The sequence below is a fragment of the Salvia hispanica genome, chromosome 6, assembly GCF_029641045.1.
Source record: "Salvia hispanica isolate PSC_SH4W2 chromosome 6, Shi_PSC_v1, whole genome shotgun sequence".
NCBI lineage: Eukaryota > Viridiplantae > Streptophyta > Magnoliopsida > Lamiales > Lamiaceae > Salvia > Salvia hispanica.
Window position 1 is genome coordinate 34,730,147 of NC_142697.1, and position 20,555 is coordinate 34,750,701.

The 20,555-nt window shown below is 33.4% G+C and overlaps 5 protein-coding genes and 1 pseudogene across 9 annotated transcripts; all 6 read left to right on the forward strand.

The window, feature by feature from the left end:
* Nucleotides 1–213: 213 nt before the first annotated feature.
* On the forward strand, nucleotides 214–4,412 carry LOC148923694 (uncharacterized; annotated as a pseudogene).
* Nucleotides 4,413–7,182: 2,770 nt separating this feature from the next.
* LOC148923695 (putative LRR receptor-like serine/threonine-protein kinase At3g47570) lies at nucleotides 7,183–9,405 on the forward strand. The gene is made up of 2 exons (XM_089060532.1): nucleotides 7,183–8,906; nucleotides 8,999–9,405. Exons 1-2 carry the CDS (start codon nucleotides 8,597–8,599, stop codon nucleotides 9,400–9,402), a joined length of 714 nt encoding a protein of 237 aa, XP_088916658.1. The 5' UTR covers nucleotides 7,183–8,596; the 3' UTR covers nucleotides 9,403–9,405.
* On the forward strand, nucleotides 7,190–8,557 carry LOC148923696 (uncharacterized). Its single transcript, XM_089060531.1, has one exon. It carries the CDS (start codon nucleotides 7,190–7,192, stop codon nucleotides 8,555–8,557), a length of 1,368 nt encoding a protein of 455 aa, XP_088916657.1.
* Nucleotides 9,406–12,372: 2,967 nt separating the features above from the next.
* Nucleotides 12,373–15,450, forward strand: LOC125205865 (uncharacterized). 4 transcript variants are annotated; one of them, XM_089060641.1, is made up of 6 exons: nucleotides 12,373–13,266; nucleotides 13,338–13,481; nucleotides 13,586–13,732; nucleotides 13,804–14,016; nucleotides 14,089–14,310; nucleotides 14,471–15,450. In XM_089060641.1, the coding sequence occupies exons 1-6, from the start codon at nucleotides 12,438–12,440 to the stop codon at nucleotides 14,701–14,703; spliced, it is 1,788 nt and encodes a 595-aa protein (XP_088916767.1). In that variant the 5' UTR covers nucleotides 12,373–12,437; the 3' UTR covers nucleotides 14,704–15,450. The 4 variants fall into 4 exon arrangements, with proteins under 4 accessions (XP_088916767.1, XP_088916768.1, XP_088916769.1 ...); XM_089060642.1 differs by having other exon boundaries at nucleotides 13,338–13,409; nucleotides 13,556–13,732; XM_089060643.1 differs by having other exon boundaries at nucleotides 13,338–13,409.
* A 105-nt stretch (nucleotides 15,451–15,555) lies between these two features.
* Nucleotides 15,556–16,877, forward strand: LOC148923697 (uncharacterized). Its single transcript, XM_089060647.1, has one exon. The coding sequence runs from the start codon at nucleotides 15,688–15,690 to the stop codon at nucleotides 16,771–16,773; it is 1,086 nt and encodes a 361-aa protein (XP_088916773.1). The 5' UTR covers nucleotides 15,556–15,687; the 3' UTR covers nucleotides 16,774–16,877.
* Nucleotides 16,824–17,835, forward strand: LOC148923698 (putative receptor-like protein kinase At3g47110). Of its 2 annotated transcripts, XM_089060646.1 has the most exons (3): nucleotides 16,824–17,133; nucleotides 17,229–17,615; nucleotides 17,694–17,835. In XM_089060646.1, exons 1-2 carry the CDS (start codon nucleotides 16,824–16,826, stop codon nucleotides 17,591–17,593), a joined length of 675 nt encoding a protein of 224 aa, XP_088916772.1. In that variant the 3' UTR covers nucleotides 17,594–17,615; nucleotides 17,694–17,835. The 2 variants fall into 2 exon arrangements, with proteins under 2 accessions (XP_088916772.1, XP_088916771.1); XM_089060645.1 differs by having other exon boundaries at nucleotides 17,229–17,835.
* The last annotated feature ends 2,720 nt before the right edge of the window (nucleotides 17,836–20,555 follow it).

Sequence of the window (20,555 nt, forward strand, 5' to 3'; positions counted from 1 at the left end):
CATAAATTTGTATGACTCTATATCTCTTCAATATTTTCTTAGTTCATTAGAATCTAAAAGTTTACTTCTCTCACACAATTTCAGCATTTTTATAAAATTTTGCAAGTAATTTTGACCTCTCTTAAGTACTATGTGTATGTGTCTAACAGAGTCACGTTGACAGGCGAAATTCCAACCTCCATCACCAATGCTTCTCAGCTATTTTATATAGGCATGAGCAATAACTCATTCACTGGTCCCATCCCCGACTTTGGTAGTCTAAGACAGAAGCAAAGCGAATATAATCTGACTGGAGTAGAATCGCCGAATCCATTGGGTTGTAGTCTTCAGACACTTGACTTGAATAGTAATAAGTTGGAAGGATTTTTACCCCAATCCCTTTCCAATTGTCAAAGTCTGCAGGTTCTTAATATTGGAAACAACAGAATACAAGACACCTTTCCAGTTTGGACCGCAAATCTCTCTGATCTTCGCGTCCTAATATTGAGATCCAACAACTTTAGTGGTACCATTTCTTCTCACACTTCCAAGACTAGTCTTCCATTCCCCAAGTTGCATGTTTTTGATATTTCCCATAATGTATTCATTGGCAATCTGCCCCATGAATATTTGAGGAATTTTAAAGCAATGATGGATGCACGGGAGAATCACCGAGGAAAACAAGATCTGTCTCCATTTTATTCAGATTCATTGATAATAACTGTGACATTAACACTGAAAGGTATTGATCGAGAATATAAGAGAATTTTGACGACCTTCACAACCATCGACATGTCATCCAACAGATTCTCAGGCAGTATCCCAAGCTCCATAGGAAAATTGAAGTCCTTGATATATCTTAATCTGTCTCACAATTGCCTCACAGGAAATATACCTACATCTCTTGGAAACGTGACAGAACTCGAGTCATTGGACCTTTCTTCAAACCAATTGGATGGGGAAATTCCAACAGAGCTAACAAAGCTCACATTTCTTTCCATGATAAACTTTTCCATGAATAATCTTTCAGGGAAGATACCTCAATCTAATGGCCAGTTTTCCACATTTGAAAATAAATCATATGTTGGGAATTCTGGACTATGTGGATTTCCATTAACAAGACAATGTGAAGAGTCTTCGACATCGGTGATGATGGAAGAAGGCGGTGATGATGATTATGGTATTCTAGATGGATTCTGTTGGCAGGCGGTTGTTTCTGGTTATGGAGGTGGATTTGTAATTGGAGGTATTTTGGGTTGTCTGATTTTTGGGTACGGAAGTCCAAAATGGTTGGTGGAATGGATCTACAGATTTTATAGGATAAAGGTGAGAAGCAGTAGAGGAAATGTGGCACCACAAAGAAGAAGAAGATTGGAATGGCCATGCAGGTTGAGTTATAATAATGATATTGTTCTTTTCTCACATTTTTTATTTGCAGCTTCGTCTGTCGAACTATCAAAGTTACAGTAATATATTTGTGTTGGATAAAAGTTATAGTTTTAATAAATAAAAGTTATTATTATTGCGAGTTAAAGTTGTTGTTGTAATGAATAAAAATTATCGTTCTCCATATTAAAAATTATTGTTTATGTGGATTATAGTCACTCTCTCCATTTTATCAGTGTTAAAAGCATATCTTTTGAACATGAAGATTAAAAAATAAATATATAGTGTGTTAAGTGGAAAAATAACTTTTAATCTAAAAAAATAATACTAGCTTTTATTTACAAGAATTAATTATAATTAATTTTTGCAATAACTTTTACTCACAATAATAATACAGTAACTTTTACTATTTATTTGAAATAGTACTTTTATTCAGAGTAACAAGTAACAATCATTAATAAGAAAAATGTATTAATCCTTCTGTTCCATTAGACTTGACTTGCTATTAGTGTTCGTACATATTCCATTTTTTGAGCATTCACATGGGAATATTTGAGCATTCACATTACAGTTGGATAATTTCCTTTTTTTTAAATACAATACTCTTAATAACTTTTACTTTATCTTCTCTTACGTTTTTCTCTCTAATACGTTATTCCAATACAATTCTCATATTTTGATAGGGAAGCTTAACAAATAAGTAAAGGCCCATAAACTTATGAGGTTAAATACCATATTCTTTTAAAAATTGCGGTAACATCACGATAGAAATACGTTTTGAACACATAAACAGAAATAAGCATATAAATTAAATTAAATTAAATCAAGCCCATACTTTACTTGTCATCAGCCGATATACACTTAATATATACCCAATTGCCTATTCCACACAGAAAAAACTAAGAAGGGAGCCCAATTAAATGAATAAAATCGGTCGAAAATAAAGGACTATCATTTCAGTCCAAAAAAATTAAATAAAGTCCCCAAGAATTGGCAGACTAGGAGATTTAGCAGTGTTTTAAAAATGAGGATTTAATAAACATTGGTGTGAAAAATGATGTGGAGTTGTTCAAGTTATATGGAATTACTAATCGATTAATTTCGACAATTCATTCATTCGACACACTTAACAACACATTCAGTTCATATAAAGATAGAGAATACATCAATTTATTTAATCCCCAAAAAAACCATCTGTGTCTATGGAATTATTAATGTAATCATCAACCTCCTCCCAGTGCTGTGCCTTCTCTGCTCTTCTTTCACCCGAATATTAAGATTTTATGTAGTTTTGTTTTGTGAGTTCAATATAGAGAAAAAAAGGTCAAGTTGATGTTATTTGTGTTTAAAAAATGTGTCATTTTATTGGAATAATCCAAAAAAGAAAATGTATCACTTTTTATGGGAGGAAATGAGTATTAAACTTTCTACACTCCAAAGTCATTTTGTAGGGATAGAGAATGAAACATAAGTCTCATAATTATCACACCAACACCAACATTCTATTGTGGAAACTAAAGACCACAATACTTAGTGGTAAATAAAGTTTGCCCATGATAGAAGTGCAACAAGTACAGTTGAGAACGACACCAACATCCCATTGTGGAAATAAAAGACCACAATACTTAGTGGTAGATAAATTTTAATCAAAATAGGAGGGTGACAAGTTGAGTTGACGACGACGACCATTGTTACAATGGAGCACTTTAGTGTCTACATAAAGAGTGCAATCCATCGCCCCAAATGAAATAAGTAGCAAAATAATAATGGGGATTTCTACCTTTTCCTTTTTTCTTTCAATCTTGTTATTCAATAGCTTTGCCCTCTCCTTTAATTCCATCATAGATAAACAATCACTTATTTTCTTCAAAAACTCCATCACTTCCGACCCTTATGCTATCTTGAGCACCAATTGGTCGCAAAACATATCAGTCTGTAGTTGGATTGGTGTATCGTGCGGCCTCAAACATGGCCGTGTCACTGCTCTCAATCTCTCTCGATACGACCTTGCTGGAACTGTTGCTCCACATCTCGGAAACCTTACGTTTCTAAGATATTTGGACATCAGTTCCAACAGTTTTGCGGGGATGTTAACCTTTGAGCTCTCTAAATCGCGTCGTTTGAAGGTGATGAATTTGGGAGCGAATTCATTCACCGGAGAAATACCAACATGGTTGGGCAGTTTACCTCAATTGGAGGAACTCTATCTATACAATAACTCTTTCTTAGGTAAAATACCTTCGTCTTTGTTTAACAATTCCAAGCTCCAGATGTTACAAATATTACACTTGGACAGTAATAAACTGAGTGGGTCCATACCACATGGTATTTTCAATGTGTCTTCACTTAGTGATATTAGAATTAGAAATAATAGCCTATCAGGTAGGCTCCCAATTGATATGTGCAACAATATGCCCAACATCCAAATCTTGTCACTCTCTCAAAACCAACTTGAAGGGCAGATTCCGTCAAATATATGAAAATGCACACATCTTGAGATCTTGTCGTTATCCTACAACAATTTTAGTGGCAACATCCCAAGTGAAATTGGAAGATTGAGCATGCTTACAGAGTTGTACTTGGATTACAATAGTGGTTTTCAAGGTACAAATAGTTCTTCTTCTTCTTCTTCTTCAATGTGTGAAATTATAGAGTCGAATCCTTATTTGTCATTTTTTCTAAATTCATCAAGTATAATGATACATTTATATCAAATTGATTATGTTGATATATATTGATTGAAGGAGGAGTTCCACCGGAAATGGGGAATCTTTCAAGACTAGAGATATTAATCATTGAAAATGCTTCTCTAACTGGAATTATTCCATCCTCGGTCTTCAACATGCCTTCCCTGACAATCTTGAGCTTCTCTTACAATAGTTTGTCCGGATATATCCCAACTTTCCACAATCTTCCAGAGCTTGAGAAGTTATATCTTAATAATAACAAGTTGACCGGTATTTCGCCCTATTATATTGTTTCAATGTATTTCTTATCTACATACATAATAATGACTTTTTCATTATAAGGTTCGCTCCCGAATGACATGTGCAATAACATGAGCAAAATAAAAGAGCTTTCACTATTTTCAAACCAACTAAAAGGGCAGATTCCCCGAAATATATGGAAATGCACACATCTTGAGATGTTGTCATTATCCTTCAACAATTTTAGTGGCAACATCCCAAGTGCAGTTGGAAGATTGAGCATGCTTACCAAGTTGTACTTGGGGTACAAAAGAGGTTTTCAAGGTACAAATATTTCTTCTTTCTTCAATATATGAAATTATAGAGACCAATCATTATGTGATTCAATATATTTATGTTTGCGTGTCATTTGTTCTTATTCCTAAAGTATAAATGATGCATTTATATCAAATAGATTGTGCTAATATATAACAACCACAGGAGGAGTTCCATCGGAAATAGGAAATCTTTCAAGGCTAGAGATATTAATTATTGACAGTGCTTCTCTAACAAGAGATATCCCATTTTCAATCTCCTACATGTCTCCTTGACAATCTTGGGTTTATCTGGCAATAGTTTGACAGGAAGTATCCCAATATTCCAAAATCTTCAAGAATTGTATCTCGATAACAAGAAGTTCACAGGTACTTGCTTCATCAAATCAATTTATGATATACATTTATGAATCTCAAGCAATGGGAAAATTATATCGAAAATTGAACACTTTAATCTGGTTGGGTTAGTTCTTATATTTTTTAAAAAAATATTCACCATTAAAAAAATTTAATTTTTGTATTATTTTTTATGATAACTAAACAAAAAATAAAATTTTATGTACAATTATGATATATATATATAAATGAATAAGACCAGATAAAACATTACCTAAAAGCTACAAACTTTTATTTAATTAATTTTCATATTTTCCTGTTTTAGATTTTTAACTTATCTATTTTTGCAATTCTATTAAAGGCAAAATAGTCTATTTACATAAAAAAGTTATTACCATTAATAGATATTTATTTATAGTGGCTGAGGGTTGTGATATACGCAGAACTTAATAAAAATGCAGAACCAAAGCATATGGAAGTAACTTTAAACCTAAATTATAAAATGACCTAAAACTAATTAATAATGATCTCCTGTGTTTTTAATTAATTATTAAATATAAGATTGGCAAGATGGATTTTTATTTTGATCACTTTACAGCTACAATTAGTATTTTTCTTTGAAAATGATAGTAGAGCTTTGTATTAAGAATAACATCTGCTCATGAAGGACTTATTCCTTCGAATATTTGGAAGTGCAAAAATCTTGAGATATTGAACTTGAACTACAACAATCTCAGTGGCAACATCCCTCGTACAATTGGAAACATGAGCATGCTTCGAGAGTTGTACTTGAGTAACAACCATTTCACAGGTATTAGTTATACATGACACTTTATAAGATGAATTTTTCTTTCCGGCTACGAATACGATTATTATTTTGCTTAGAAAATGATTATTTATATAGCTTTGTGTATATCAAGAATAACATCTGCTCTTGAAGGATTTATTCCTCCGAATATCTGGAAGAACAAAAATCTTGAGACGTTGAACATAAACAACAACAATCTCAGTGGAAACCTCCCTAATACAATTGGTAATATGAGCATGTTTAAAGGGTTGTACTTGGGTAACAACCATTTCACAGGTATTTCCATATATGATACTTTCAACATATTATGATAACGAAAATTCTTAATCAAATACTACCCCATTTAAGAAAATTAAAGAAAACAAGTAGGACTTTTGTTTAATTTGACAAAATATCATCAATATGCAATTTCTGTTCAAATTATTACTCCCTCCGTCCCTAATAATTCGTCACCATTTGACCCGACACGGGTTTTAAGAAATGTAATAGAAGGTGAATTGAAAAAGTTGGTGGCAGTGGGTCCTACTTTTATGTATTAGTTTTATATTAAAATGTGAGCGTAAAAGAGATAGTGGAATGTAGGACCCACTATCAAAAATAGTAAAATTGATAGGTGACAAATTTTTAGGGACGGACCAAAAAGGAAATAGGTGACAAATTTTCAGGATAAAGGGAACTATATCACTTAGAGTACGTATAATAATGTACTATTTATATTAGGGATACTGGCCCTAATATCATTGAACTTCTACAAAATTTGTTTATTTCTCATGAATTTTCAACTTGGCAAATAATATCACGAACTTTATCCGTGGTTGTTATTTCCCACAGCGACGGATTCCAGCTACATTAAAATGACATGGATGCTGAGTTGGGCTCACGATTTAGGGTCGCGATTCATATTAGAATCGATTTCGTTATTGTAGATGTATACAAACTCAGCATCCATGCCATTTTAATGTTGCCGAAATCCGTCATCGGTGGGAAATAACAATCATGGATAAAGTTCGTTATATAAGTTTTTTAAAAGCTTCATTATATTAGAGGCGAACATCCCTTTATATTAATAATATTTATATATATTAAATGTTACTATAATACCGCAGGTGAATTACAACAAGAGATTGGCACTCTGCCAATGCTTGAAACTTTCACCGCCTATAACAATAACTTAAATGGATTGATCCCATCTTCCATATTCAACATATCAACTTTGAAGAATTTACAAGTTACATATAATGAGTTTTCAGGTACTCTTCGATCAGATTTGGGGAATTCAATTGTCACTCTTGAACGACTTTATTTAGGTTCTAGGTACTCTTCCATCAGATTTGGGGAATTCACTTGTCACTCTTGAACGACTTTATTTAGGTTCTAACAGACTCAGTGGCTCAATTCCAAGCACTATCACCAATGCTTCTAAACTTACAATCTTGGAGATGTATAGCAACTCATTTAGTGGCTCTATACCCTACTTCGGTAATTTGAAGCTCCTACGGTCACTAATTCTTGCTGAAAACAATTTGAGTGGAGCAGAATTCCCATCTCAGGAATTAACATTTCTCTCTTCATTAAGTAATTGTCGACATTTGAAGTACCTGCAACTAAATAACAATCCACTAAATAGCATCCTACCCACTTCACTAGGAAATTTTTCCTCATCTCTTGAGTTTTTTGATGTAACAAACTGCAGCATCATAGGTGTCATTCCTTCTGAATTAGGAAACTTAAGCAGTTTGCTATATCTAAGTTTGGCTAGAAATCAGTTGAGTGGACTCATTCCACCAACAATTGGGAAAATGAAGCAACTCCAAAGACTATATCTTGGTGGCAATCAATTGGTAGGGTCTATCCCTAACCAACTTTTCCTAATGAATCATTTGGGGGAGTTGGACCTAAGCATGAACATGCTTGTGGGTTCCATACCAGAAAGCTTGGGTGATGTTAAATCCTTGAGAGTGATTAACTTAGGCTTCAACCAATTGAATTCAACCATCCCCCTTAACTTATATTTTCTCACAGATCTTGTTACTTTGAACTTATCCACCAATCATTTGAGTGGTCAATTATTATCAGAGCTTGGAAATTTCAAGTTACTTAGCTCTTTGGATTTGTCTTCTAATCAATTTTCAGGTGATATTCCCACCTCAATTGATGGTTGCCAAACACTAGAGTTTCTTAACTTATCAAATAATTTTCTCAATGGATCTATTCCTCAATCCTTGGTAAAGGTTAAAGGTTTGAAAACATTGGATTTATCTTACAACAATCTTTATGGATCAATACCTAAGTCCTTGGAAGATCTATGTTGCCTTGAAAATTTTAATGTTTCCAACAACATATTGGAAGGAAGAATTCCAGATGGTGGTCGTTTTCGTAACTTTAGTGCACCGTCTTTTTCTGACAACTTAGCTTTGTGTGGTCCAATAACATTTCAAGTTCCAGCCTGCCCAGAAAATCATTATAGATCATGGTTAAAGAAACTCATTGTGCCATCAGTGATTTTAGTTGTCATTGTGGTGATTGCAATGCTTGCTCTTGTAAAGATGTGTAAACGGAAAAAAGTAGCCCTTTCAGTTGATATTTCACCACAAATTACCGAATGCAGAAGAATTTCTTACATAGAACTTGAACAAGGAACAAGTTCATTTCGTGAAACAAACCTACTTGGAAGAGGTAGTTTCGGTTCTGTATTCGAAGGAACACTTTCTGATGGGCTGAAAGTTGCAGTAAAAGTGTTCAACTTGGAACTACAAGGAGCACCAAGGAGCTTTGATGTTGAAACTACTATATTGAGCACCATTTGACACAGAAATTTAGTTCGAGTTATTGGATGTTGTTGTAATATGGAGTTTAAAGCATTGATTCTCACATATATGCCAAACGGGAGCTTAGAGAAATGGTTGCATTCTGGCATGTATGGTTTGGAACTTATTCAACGGCTGAAAATAGCAATAGATGTTGCAGCAGCCTTGGAATATCTTCACCATGGCCATACATTTCCAGTCGTACATTGTGATTTAAAGCCAAGCAATGTGTTGATTGATCAAGACATGATTGCTCATCTTGCTGATTTTGGTATTTCCAAGCTTTTCGATGGAGGGGAAACTTTCATCCAAACACAAACAGTGGCGACGTTTGGCTATGCAGCACCAGGTGATGCACGATGCTCTGATTTAAATTTCATTGTATATAAATGTTTTTACCTGATCCTAACAAAAATGTTTGAATGTGTGTGATACAATTAGAATTTGGAATGGAAGGCATAGTGTCAATTAGTGGTGACGTGTACAGCTTTGGGATATTGCTGCTGGAGATGTTCACGGGAAAGAAGCCAACGGATGATATGTTCAATGAAGAAAAGAACATAAAACAGTGGGTGAGTGAAGCACTAGAGCAAAATGCAGTTGTTGAAGTGGTGGCGCATGCGTTGTTAGCAAGGGAAGATCAACATTACTCTGCCAAGGAGAAATGCATCTTATCGACATTTGAATTGGCAATGAAATGTTTAGCCGTTGCAGCAGATGAAAGAATCAACATGATTGAAGTAGTTGCTGCTTTGCACAAGATCCATGCCACATTTGTAGCAGCTACTGAAATGCGTCGTCCTCGATATGCTTTTCCTATAAGTATTCGCAACAATGCGATTTGATTCTGGTATATAGTATAGCTTGTTCTGGATTTTCTATAAAAAACTTATCAGTTGAAAGATAAATTGATATATTAAATCAGTAGTATAACTAAAATAAGCAACGCAATATTGTACATTTTATTAATCATATTTAATTTCATATTATAGTTTTTGATTTACTACAAAAAACTTATTTTGTTGACACAAAAATTGAGATATAATTAAATAATAATTTAGGACGCTTTTTGAAACGCTGGTGGTATATTTAGAAATCCAAATTAGTGTCCTTATTAAAAAATATCTTTAATAGTCGATAATTTATGGGAATATTTTAGAAGAAGGTACATGTGATGATATCCTACAATAATAAAATGTAATCCATATCCAATTTGATCAAAATGAAAGAGAAGGCAACATATAACTCAAAGTAGAGTTTTCAGTTACAAAACTTGCGGCTCACTATTCTATTAATCGATAATTATGTTGGGCCTGACTTTTATGTAAAGCTTGGGCCATTTTTTAAAATAACTGGTGCTTGGGCCTAGACTAATTAAAATAATTAGTGCTGTTCTCTACAAAGTTCTGCAAAACTTTTCCTTTTGATTTTGGAATTATTGGTGTGCTCAAGTGAAAAATGGCTACTATTTATATCAACCAAATGCATGAGTGTTGTGGGGAAGTTAAACAACAGAAAAAATAAATCATCCAATGCTTGAAATGTTAACATAGTTTTAACGAATGACTTGTTCATTACCGGCTCTAAATTGATTTTTTGGAATTTTTTATTAATTCAAGATTATAAGTAGGGGTGCTTAAACGGTTCTCCGGTTCTCGGTTAACCAGAATCGGAATCGGAACCGACCGGTTAATTGAAGAACCGGAACCGGAAAACCCGGTTCCGGTTCCGGTACCGGTTCCAACTTTTTAAATAACACCGGTTCCGGTTCGGAACCGGAACCGATCGGTTCCTAACCGGGAACCGGATTATAATTCAATTTTATTTTTTTATAATTTAATATACTAAAAAATCTAATTTATTGAATTAATTTTGAATTAAAGTAAAATAGTTTGAAACATTGAGTGATTTTTAGATTTAAATGTTTAATCTGTGATACTTTGAATCTATAATTATTTCCCTAATCCATTTTTTATGAACTAACTACAATGAGTAGAACATCATAAGTTTGTTTTTAGTTTTCAAAAGAACTTATACAAATACAATATCATTTCATATGATATATTTATTACAAATTTATGTAACAATTCATTTAACATACGATTTTAACATATTTATGAATAATTTATTAAGTGTTCCGGTATAAACCAAATAGTCACAACAATATTAATTAGTATTGAAAATTCCAATGAATACTATGTTTAGCCAAAAACGGAAAAATGAAATTCAATTTTAAAACTCATTTTTTTTTAAAAATGCTAAAGTTTAGAACTCCTATTTTTGTATTAGTAAAAAATTGCTAACATAAACTAGTCCGACTTGACCTACTACACTTGGCATCACTCTTATCCATATATGAATATTATTGTATTGTTAGTTTGTATTTTGTGTATTTATTTTAATTTTTAGGTATTATTTGTTATAATTTTAGATGTTGGATTATTATTTTTTTAGTATTGAACTATTTTAAATTATAAATAAATTCGGATTAAAATTACACATCGGTTCCGGTTCGGAACCGGAATCGACCGGTTCTTAACCGGTCGGTTCCAAACCGGAACCGATCGATTCCGGTTCCGGTTCCGGTTCTTGAATTTATGAAAATTTAAAACCGATTAACCGGTCAACCGGTCCGGTTAGAACCAGAACCGGCCGAATAAGCAGGCCTAATTATAAGCATGACTTGCTCTAAAGTTCAAAGATTTTTTAATACTAAAATATTTGTATCGTTTTAATTAGCTTTTATGCATTCCTATTGAAGTTACTATAGCCAAAAGCCCAAAACCTTTCCCCCTTAAATTTGGTAAGTTAAATTTGGGCTATATTGGAAATGATACGACTTATTTTGGGTCGACAAATCTAATTTTTTACACCAAATCCAAACACAAAAAATTATTTATATATTTCACAATCGGGGAAAAGTGATTGTTATCCTTAATCTACACTTTCTTAATAGCTTTACAATTTCGCGTGGATACAATTTGTGGAATTTTATCTATATTGATTTTCATATTTGTGAATTTAATTGATACCACATAATGGAGTAGTTCTATTATCTGGTAGTACTATATTCGATTACATTATATTTTTAATAAAAAATAGAAGTGTGACAAGTGGAGTCAATGACGACCCGCATAGTTTGCCCTGTTGAACACGTAATACAATATATAGACATCTTGACAGTGTGATTTTGTTTCCATTGGTTTTCCAACATTATCCAAATTTTGTTACTACATGCTCCTTCCGTTCTACAATAATGAAGTCATTTTGCCATTTTAATACATTTTATAATAGTAGAGTTTTTTTTTTTTTTTTTAAATAAAAATAAATACATTTCTTGTTACTTACTTCATTTTTTATTCATCTCTCTACCTTTTTCAAATTCTACTTTATTCTTCATTTACTTAACTCACTTAACACAAATTTTTTTAAGTGGTGTGCTGAAAAGAAACGCTCCCACCACATGAAACGGAGGGAGTATAAATTTCTATGTTGCAATAATGCAAATTGCAATGCCATGTTGTTGTAGCAATAGACAGAGAAACTTTTAGTTTTTATGGAAAATAAAAAATATGTGTGGTGAGAAATATTTAATTTGAATATCTATTATTCCATAGAAACTTAAATATATATATTAATTGCTGAATTCATCGTTGGAAAAATATTATCGATTCAAAGGAAATGTAATGCAATTAATTATATTCCACAAGTATATTTGGATGAGTATATCGTTGACGAAGACACAAATCAACGAATACTAGTAATAAGTAAAAGAAATTGAAATAATTCTGATTTACAAAATCAAATTATCAATACTCATAACTATAAATCATCTGTTGTAGAGGACACAGTCTGTCAACTGAAACAAAGCAGCAAATTCATGGAGAGTCTTACTCTTTCCTTTGCTCTTTTAATCTTGCTATTGAATAGCTTTGCCTTCTCCTTGGTTTCTGACACTGATAAAAATGCACTTATTTCCTTCAAAAACTCCATTACTTCCGACCCTTATGCTATCTTGAGCACCAATTGGTCGCAAAACACATCAGTTTGTGATTGGACTGGTGTGTCGTGCGGCCTCAAACACGGCCATGTCACTGCTCTCAATCTCTCTCGATACGACCTTGCTGGAACTGTTGCTCCCCATCTCGGAAACCTTACGTTTCTAAGATATTTGGACATCAGTTCCAATAGTTTTGCGGGGATGTTACCCTTTGAGCTCTCTAATCTGCGTTGTTTGAAGGTGATGAATGTGGGAGCGAATTCATTCACCGGAGAAATACCAATATGGTTGGGCAGTTTACCTCAATTGGAGGAACTCTATCTGTATAATAACTCTTTCTTAGGTAAAATTCCTGCATCTTTGTCTAAGCTCCAGATGTTACAAACATTACATTTGTCTAATAATCAATTTAGTGGGACTATACCATATGGTATTTTCAACATGTCTTCTCTTATAGAAATAAAAATAGGATATAATAGCCTATCAGGTATGCTCCCAAGTAATATGTGCAATAATTTGCCTAGCATCAAAATACTCTTTCTCCATAAAAACCAATTTGAGGGCCAGATTCCGCCAAATTTATGGAAATGCACACATCTTGAGAAGTTGTCACTAGCCTTCAACAATTTCAGTGGAAACATACCACGTGAAATTGGGAGATTGAGCTTTCTTACAGAGTTGTACTTGGGGTACAATAATGGTTTTCAAGGTATGGCATTCTCTCCTTCCTATAATGATTGATATATAATGATTCATTATGTTGGTACACATTAATTGTAGGAGGAGTTCCACCAGAAATCGGGAATCTTTCAAGACTGGAGATTTTACAGATTGAAAACGCTTCTCTAACCGGCATTATGCCATCTTCAATCTTCAACATGTCATACCTTGAGAAGTTATATCTTGGTGATAACAAGTTGACAGGTATATTAAGCCAATTATATTGTCTCACTGTATTTCTTATCTTCATATATATAACAACATGAACAAAATAAAAGAGCTTTCACTCTTTTCAAACCAACTAAAAGGGGAGATTCCACGAAATATATGGAAATGCACACATCTTGAGAAGTTGGCATTATCCTACAACAATTTCAGTGGCAAAATCCCAGGTGAAATTGGGAGATTGAGCATTCTTATAGAGTTATACTTGGGGTACAATAACGGTTTTCGAGGTATGACACTTTCTCCTTCCTATAATGATTGATATATAATGATTCATTATGTTGATATGCATTGATTTTAGGAGGAATTCCACCAGAAATAGGGAATCTTTCAAGACTGGAGATTTTACAGATTGACAACGCTTCTCTAACTGGAATTATTCCGTCTTCAATCTTCAACATTTCTTCCTTGACATACTTAAGCCTCTCTTACAATAGTTTGTCAGGAAGTATCCCAACTTTCCATAATCTACCGAAGCTTGAGAACTTATATCTTGAAGATAATGAATTGAAAGGTATCTCCATCTCATAATACTATCGCAATGTGTGCCTTATCTACACATGTATAAGGAATTTCTTATCATCAGGTTTGTTCCCGACTGATATGTGCAATAACGTGAGCAAAATAAAAGAGCTTTCACTATTTTCAAACCAAATAAAAGGGCAGATTCCCCGAAATATATGGAAATGCACACATCTTGAGATGTTGTCATTATCCTTCAACAATTTTAGTGGCAACATCCCATTTGAAATTGGGAGATTGAGCATGCTTACAGAGTTGTACTTGGGGTACAATAGTGGTTTTCAAGGTACAAATATTTCTTCTTTCTTCGATATATGAAATTATAGAGTCCAATCATTATGTGATGCAATATATTTATGATTGCGTGTCATTTGTTCTTATTCTTAAAGTATAAATGATACATTTTTATATATCAAATTGATTGTATTGATGTATAACAATCACAGGAGGAGTTCCATCGGAAATAGGGAATCTTTCAAGACTAGAGATATTAAATATTGACAGCGCTTCTCTAACCAGAGATATTCCATTATCACTCTCCAGCCTGTCTTCCTTGACATTCTTGAGTTTATCTGACAATAGTTTAACAGGAAGTATCCCAATTTTCCAAAATCTTCAAGACATGTATCTCGATAACAACAAGTTCACAGGTACTTGCTTCATCAAATCAACTTTTTGATATACATTTAAGGATCTCAAGCAATGGGAAAATTATATCGAAAATTGAAAACTTTTCAGTTAGTTCTTACTCCCTTCGTACTCGAGATGTTGCCTATTTTGTTTTTTTCCATTTTTGGTAAATGGATCTCACTTTCCACTAGCCATTAAACTCACATTTTATTGTAAAACTAATATATAAATGTAGGACCTACATTCAACTAACTTTTCCCATTCATTTACTTCACATTTTAAAAACCCGTGTCGAATCAAAATTGGACAGTATTATGCAGATGGAGGGAGTATATTTTTTACAAAAATATTCATCATTATAAAAAAAATTTCTTTTGTGTTATTTTTTATGATAACTAAACAAAAAATAAAATTTTTATGTACAATTATGATATATATAAAGAAATAAAAAGCTACAAACTTTTATTTAATTAATTTTTTTGTTTTACATTTTTAATTTAGCTATTTTTTGCAATTCAATTAATGGAAAAATAGTCTATTAAAAAAAAGTTATTACCATTAATAGATATTTATTTATAGTGGCTACCAATGGGTTGTGATATATGCAAAACATAATCTTAATATAAAAATACAGAATCATAGCATACGGAGGTGATTATTAGGTTATTTGGGGAACTCACTAGTCAATATTGAAGAGCTTCTTTTGAGTTTTAACAAACTCTGTGGCTCAATTCCAAGCACTATTACCAATGCTTCTAAACTTACAATCTTGGAGATGTATAGCAACTCATTTAGTGGCTCTATACCCTACTTCGGTAATTTGAAGCTCCTACGGTCACTAATTCTTGCTGAAAACAATTTGAGTGGAGCAGAATTCACAACTCGGGAATTAACATTTCTCTCTTCATTAACTAATTGTCGACATTTGAAGTACCTGGTAGTAAGTAACAATCCACTAAATGGCATACTACCCACTTCACTAGGAAATTTTTCCTCATCTCTTGAGCTGTTTGAAGTAGAAAACTGCAGCATCATGGGTGTCATTCCTTCTGAATTAGGAAACTTAAGCAACTTGCTAGCTCTAAGTTTGGCTCAAAATCAGCTGAGTGGACTCATTCCACCAACAATTGGAAAAATGAAGCAACTCCAAAGACTATATCTTGGTGGCAATCAATTGGTAGGATCTATCCCTAACCAACTTTGCCAAATGAATCATTTGGGGGAGTTGTACCTAAGCATGAACATGCTTGTGGGTCCCATACCTGAATGCTTAGGTGATATTAAGTCCTTGAGAGGGATCAGCTTAGGTTCCAACCAATTAAATTCAACTATCCCTCCTAACTTTTGGACTCTCACAGACCTTCTGGCTTTGATCTTGTCCTCCAATCATTTGAGCGGTCAATTGTCATCTCAACTTGGTAATTTCAAGTTACTTAGCTATTTGGACTTGTCTTCTAATCAATTTTCAGGTGATATTCCCACCTCAATTGATGGTTGCCAAACACTAGAGTTTCTTAACTTATCAAATAATTTTCTCAGTGGATCTATTCCTCAATCCTTTATAAAGGTTAAAGACTTGAAAACATTGGATTTGTCTTACAATAATCTTTCTGGATCAATACCCAAGTCATTAGAAGACCTTCACTTTCTTGAAATATTTAATGTTTCCAATAACAAATTGGAAGGGAGAATTCCAGATGGTGGTTGTTTTCGCAACTTCAGTGCAGCGTCGTTTGTTGACAACTTAGCTTTGTGTGGTCTAATAACATTTCAAGTTCCAGCCTGCCCAGAAAGCCATCATAGATCATGGTTGAAGAAACTCATGGTGTCATTAGTGATTTTAGTTGTCATTGTGGTGATTGCATTGCTTGCTTTCATAAGGATGTGTAAACAGAAAAAAGTAGCCCTCTCGGTTCATTTTTCACCACAAATTAGTGAATGCATAGGAATTCCTTACTATGAACTTGAACGAGGAACAAGTTCATTTAGTGAAACCAACCTACTCGGAAGAGGTAGCTTTGGTTCTGTATTCGAAGGAACACTTTCTGATGGTCTGAAAGTTGCAGTAAAAGTGTTCAACTTGGAACTACAAGGAGCAGCAAGGAGCATTCCCAATTGAGCAGCATTCCACATAGAAATTTAGTTCGGGTTATTGGATATTGTTGTAATATGAACTTTAAAGCATTGATTCTCACATACATGCCAAATGGGTGCTTGGATGAATGGTTGCATTCTAGCAATTATATTCTGGATCTTATACAGAGGTTGAAAATAGCAATAGAGGTTGCGGCCGCCTTGGAATATCTTCACCACGGCCATACATTCCCAATTGTTCACTGCGATATAAAGCCAAGCAATGTGTTGCTTGATCAAGACATGGTTGCCCATCTTTCTGATTTTGGCATTTCCAAGCTTTTCGATGGAGGCGAAACTATCATTCAAACACAAACGCTGGCAACCATCGGTTACGTAGCACCAGGTATGCATGATTCTAACCTTTTCAATTTAAATTTCATCATATATTAATGTTTTACCTAATCCTGACAAAAAGTTGAATGCATGTAATACTATCAGAGTTTGGAATGGAAGGTAAAGTGTCAATAAATGGAGATGTATATAGTTTTGGCATACTGCTGCTGGAGATGTTTACTGGAAAGAGGCCAACGGATGATATGTTCGGTGAAGAAAGAAGCTTAAAAGAGTGGGTAAGTGAAGCATTAGAGCAAAATACCGCAACTCAAGTGATGGCGTCTGCTTTGTTGTCAAGGGAAGATCAACATTACTCCGCCAAGGAGAAATGCATGTTATCAACATTTGAATTGGCAATAAAATGTTTAGCCGTTTCAGCAGACGAAAGGATCAATATGATTGAAGTAGCAGCTGCTCTGCACAAGATTTATGCAACATTTGTAGCAGATACTCAATGGCGCCGTCCATGAAATTTTTGCTACGCCGCATCAGGTGAATCAAAAAAGCTTGTTATGTTTCATTTATTTTATCATGTTTTTGGACTCACTACTGTGTAGTTTCCATTCATAGGTTATGAATCGAGGTGAAAACGGAAATAGTATAGTTAGAGTATTACGTTTCTAATTGTTAATTACAGTCTATATTCTGAATAGCCGTTCAATTTATAGTCAATATTGCTTATAATTAGTAGAAGTCAATCTATTTATCTCCATATTTGTGGACTTAATTGACACCACACAATACCAATAATTTATTAACTTGTAGATTTGTGTAGACAATAAAAATACAAGTGTGACAAGTGGAGTCGTCAATGACCCACATCGTTTGCCTAGTTGATCACGTAATACAACATACAGATTAATTTGTAACTAAAAGTTATTGTTTATGTGGATTATAGTCACTCTCACTATTTTATTTGTGTTAAAGCATATCTTTTGAATATGGTTACTAAAAAATAAATATTAGTGTGTTAATGGATTAAGAATAAAATATGAGAATTGTGAGGGAATAACGTATTAGAGAGAAAAACATAAGAAAAGATAAAATAAGAGAGATTAAGAATGTTGTATTTGCAAAAAAAAAAAAAAAAGAAGAAATGATCCAAGTGCAATATGACGGCTCAAAATGGAATATGACCCAACACTGATAGAAACTCAAATCTAATGGAACAAAAGGATTAATACATAAGAACCTCAAAATGGAATATGACCCAACACTAATAGAAACTCAAATCTAATGGAACAAAAGGATTAATACATTTTTCTTATTAATAATAGTTATTGGTTACTCTAAATAAAAGTACTATTTCAAATCAATAGTAAAAGTTTTATTATTGTGAGTAAAAGTTATTGCTATAATGAATCATAATTACTTATTCCTGTAAATAAAAGCTAGTAGATAAAAAGTTATTTTTATGAATCAAAGTTACTCATAAGAGTTAGTACTTTTTATTTAATAAAAAGATAATTTTAATCAATAAGCTATTTTAACATGATAGGGAAGCTTAACAAATAAGTCGAGGCCCAAAAACTTGTGAGGTAAAATACCATATTCTTTTCAAAATTGCGGTAACAGCACGATAGAACTACGTTTTGGACACATAAACTGAAATAAGCCTATAAATTAAATTAAATTAAATTAAATCAAATCAAGCCCATACTTTTACATGTCATCAGCCGATATACACTAAATATGTACCAAATGGCCCATTCCACATAGAGAAAACATAGAAGGGAGCCCAATTAAACGAATAAAATCGGTCGAAAATAAAGGACTACCATTTCAGTCCAAAAAAATAAAATAAAGCCCCCAAGAATTGGCAGACTATTAGATTTAGCAGTGTTTTGAAAAATGAGGTTTTAAAAAACATTGGTGTGAAAAATGATGTGGAGTTGGACAAGTTATATGGAATTACTAATCGATACACCAATTCATTTAATCCCCAAAAATGCATTCTGTGTCTATGGAATTACTAATCTAATCATCAACCTCCTCCCCCGTGCTGTGCCTTCTCTGCTCCCCTTTCAACCGAAATACTAAGATTTTATATAGTGTTGTTTTGTGAATTAAGTGTAGAGAAAAAAGTACTGATTGACATACTTGGATTTTACATGGTTTTAGAGCATGGTTTTGTATAAATTTAATCATATTTTGTCTATTATTGAGCGCGTTTATATCTACTTCTCTACTATGTTGGTATGTTGACCATTTTGTTAAGAATGTGTAGAAAAAGGTACAAAACATGTGGAAATGCAGCAGCCTTAGTTTGAGATTATTTTTACTGGATATTTTGAAGCCTTATCAGCCCCTAATGCATATCAATCTCTTCGTCTTTGAAAGAGCTTCGCGTGGGTATCTCGCACGCCCCAATCAGAGTTCGGTAGAAGAAGTTATGGTCATTATAAGAACACTACGCTGTCTAGAAACTTTCACGCGGCCGGGTGAATTAATCCCTGTAAATTCACCCGGCCTAGTACGTTGTTTTGGCCTATTCTTTTGCCAAAAACGTGATTTTTTTATGGGGGATTAAAGGGAAAAACGCCTAGGGTTGCATATACGGGATTTATTCTACACCTACCGCCTCTAACACTCACACATACCTCCAAGAACTCTTTGAGAGAGAGAATTGAAGATTGAAGACTTCAAATCGGAAGATTGAAGCTGTCATTCCGTAGATTCATTCTCACAGGAATATCTTTATCTTTTCTCCATGTTTTTCATAGAATCTTTATTCTTGATGATGATGCACTAATTTCATACTCCCTCCGTTTCGCCATAGTTGATGGCGAAACTTTTCGGCACAGAGTTTTAGAAATGAATATTGGTTGTGTTAAATAAATAGATAAAAAAGTAAGAGAGAGGAAAATGTAGAGAAAATAAAGTAAAAAGTGAATAAAGTAGAGAGAATAAAGTAAGAGAGAAAAAAAATTACCACATTAGGAAATGACTCAACTATGAAGAAACTTTCCGAAATGGTAAAATGACTTAACTATAGTGAAACGGAGGGAGTAGTTTTTATTCAATTGATTTTGTTCTTACCTTGCTCCTGTAGTTATTTGATTATTCTTGGGTTTATTCTTTTCAATTGCTTGATCACCATTTGATTGTGTAGGATTAATTAGATTAATCGGGAGATGAAATAATTAATCAAGAAATAAAAATAGTTCACCCCTTAATACAATAGAACTCTGGGAGAGTTGAGGTTTTGAGTAAGGTCTTTGACCTTATCGAGCTTTTGGGAGTTAGGGGTTTAGGGTTAGAAGGGGACTTCCTAGCACCTAATCTATAGGTTTCTCACCTCGACATGGGGTTTAATCTATAATTCTGGTCGACTTAATAACTCTGGAGACACCAAAAGGCAAGGTAATTTGATTGAATAAGAGCTTGAAATTGTGCATCGGATCCTTGTGTTCTACAATTTTTCTCCATATT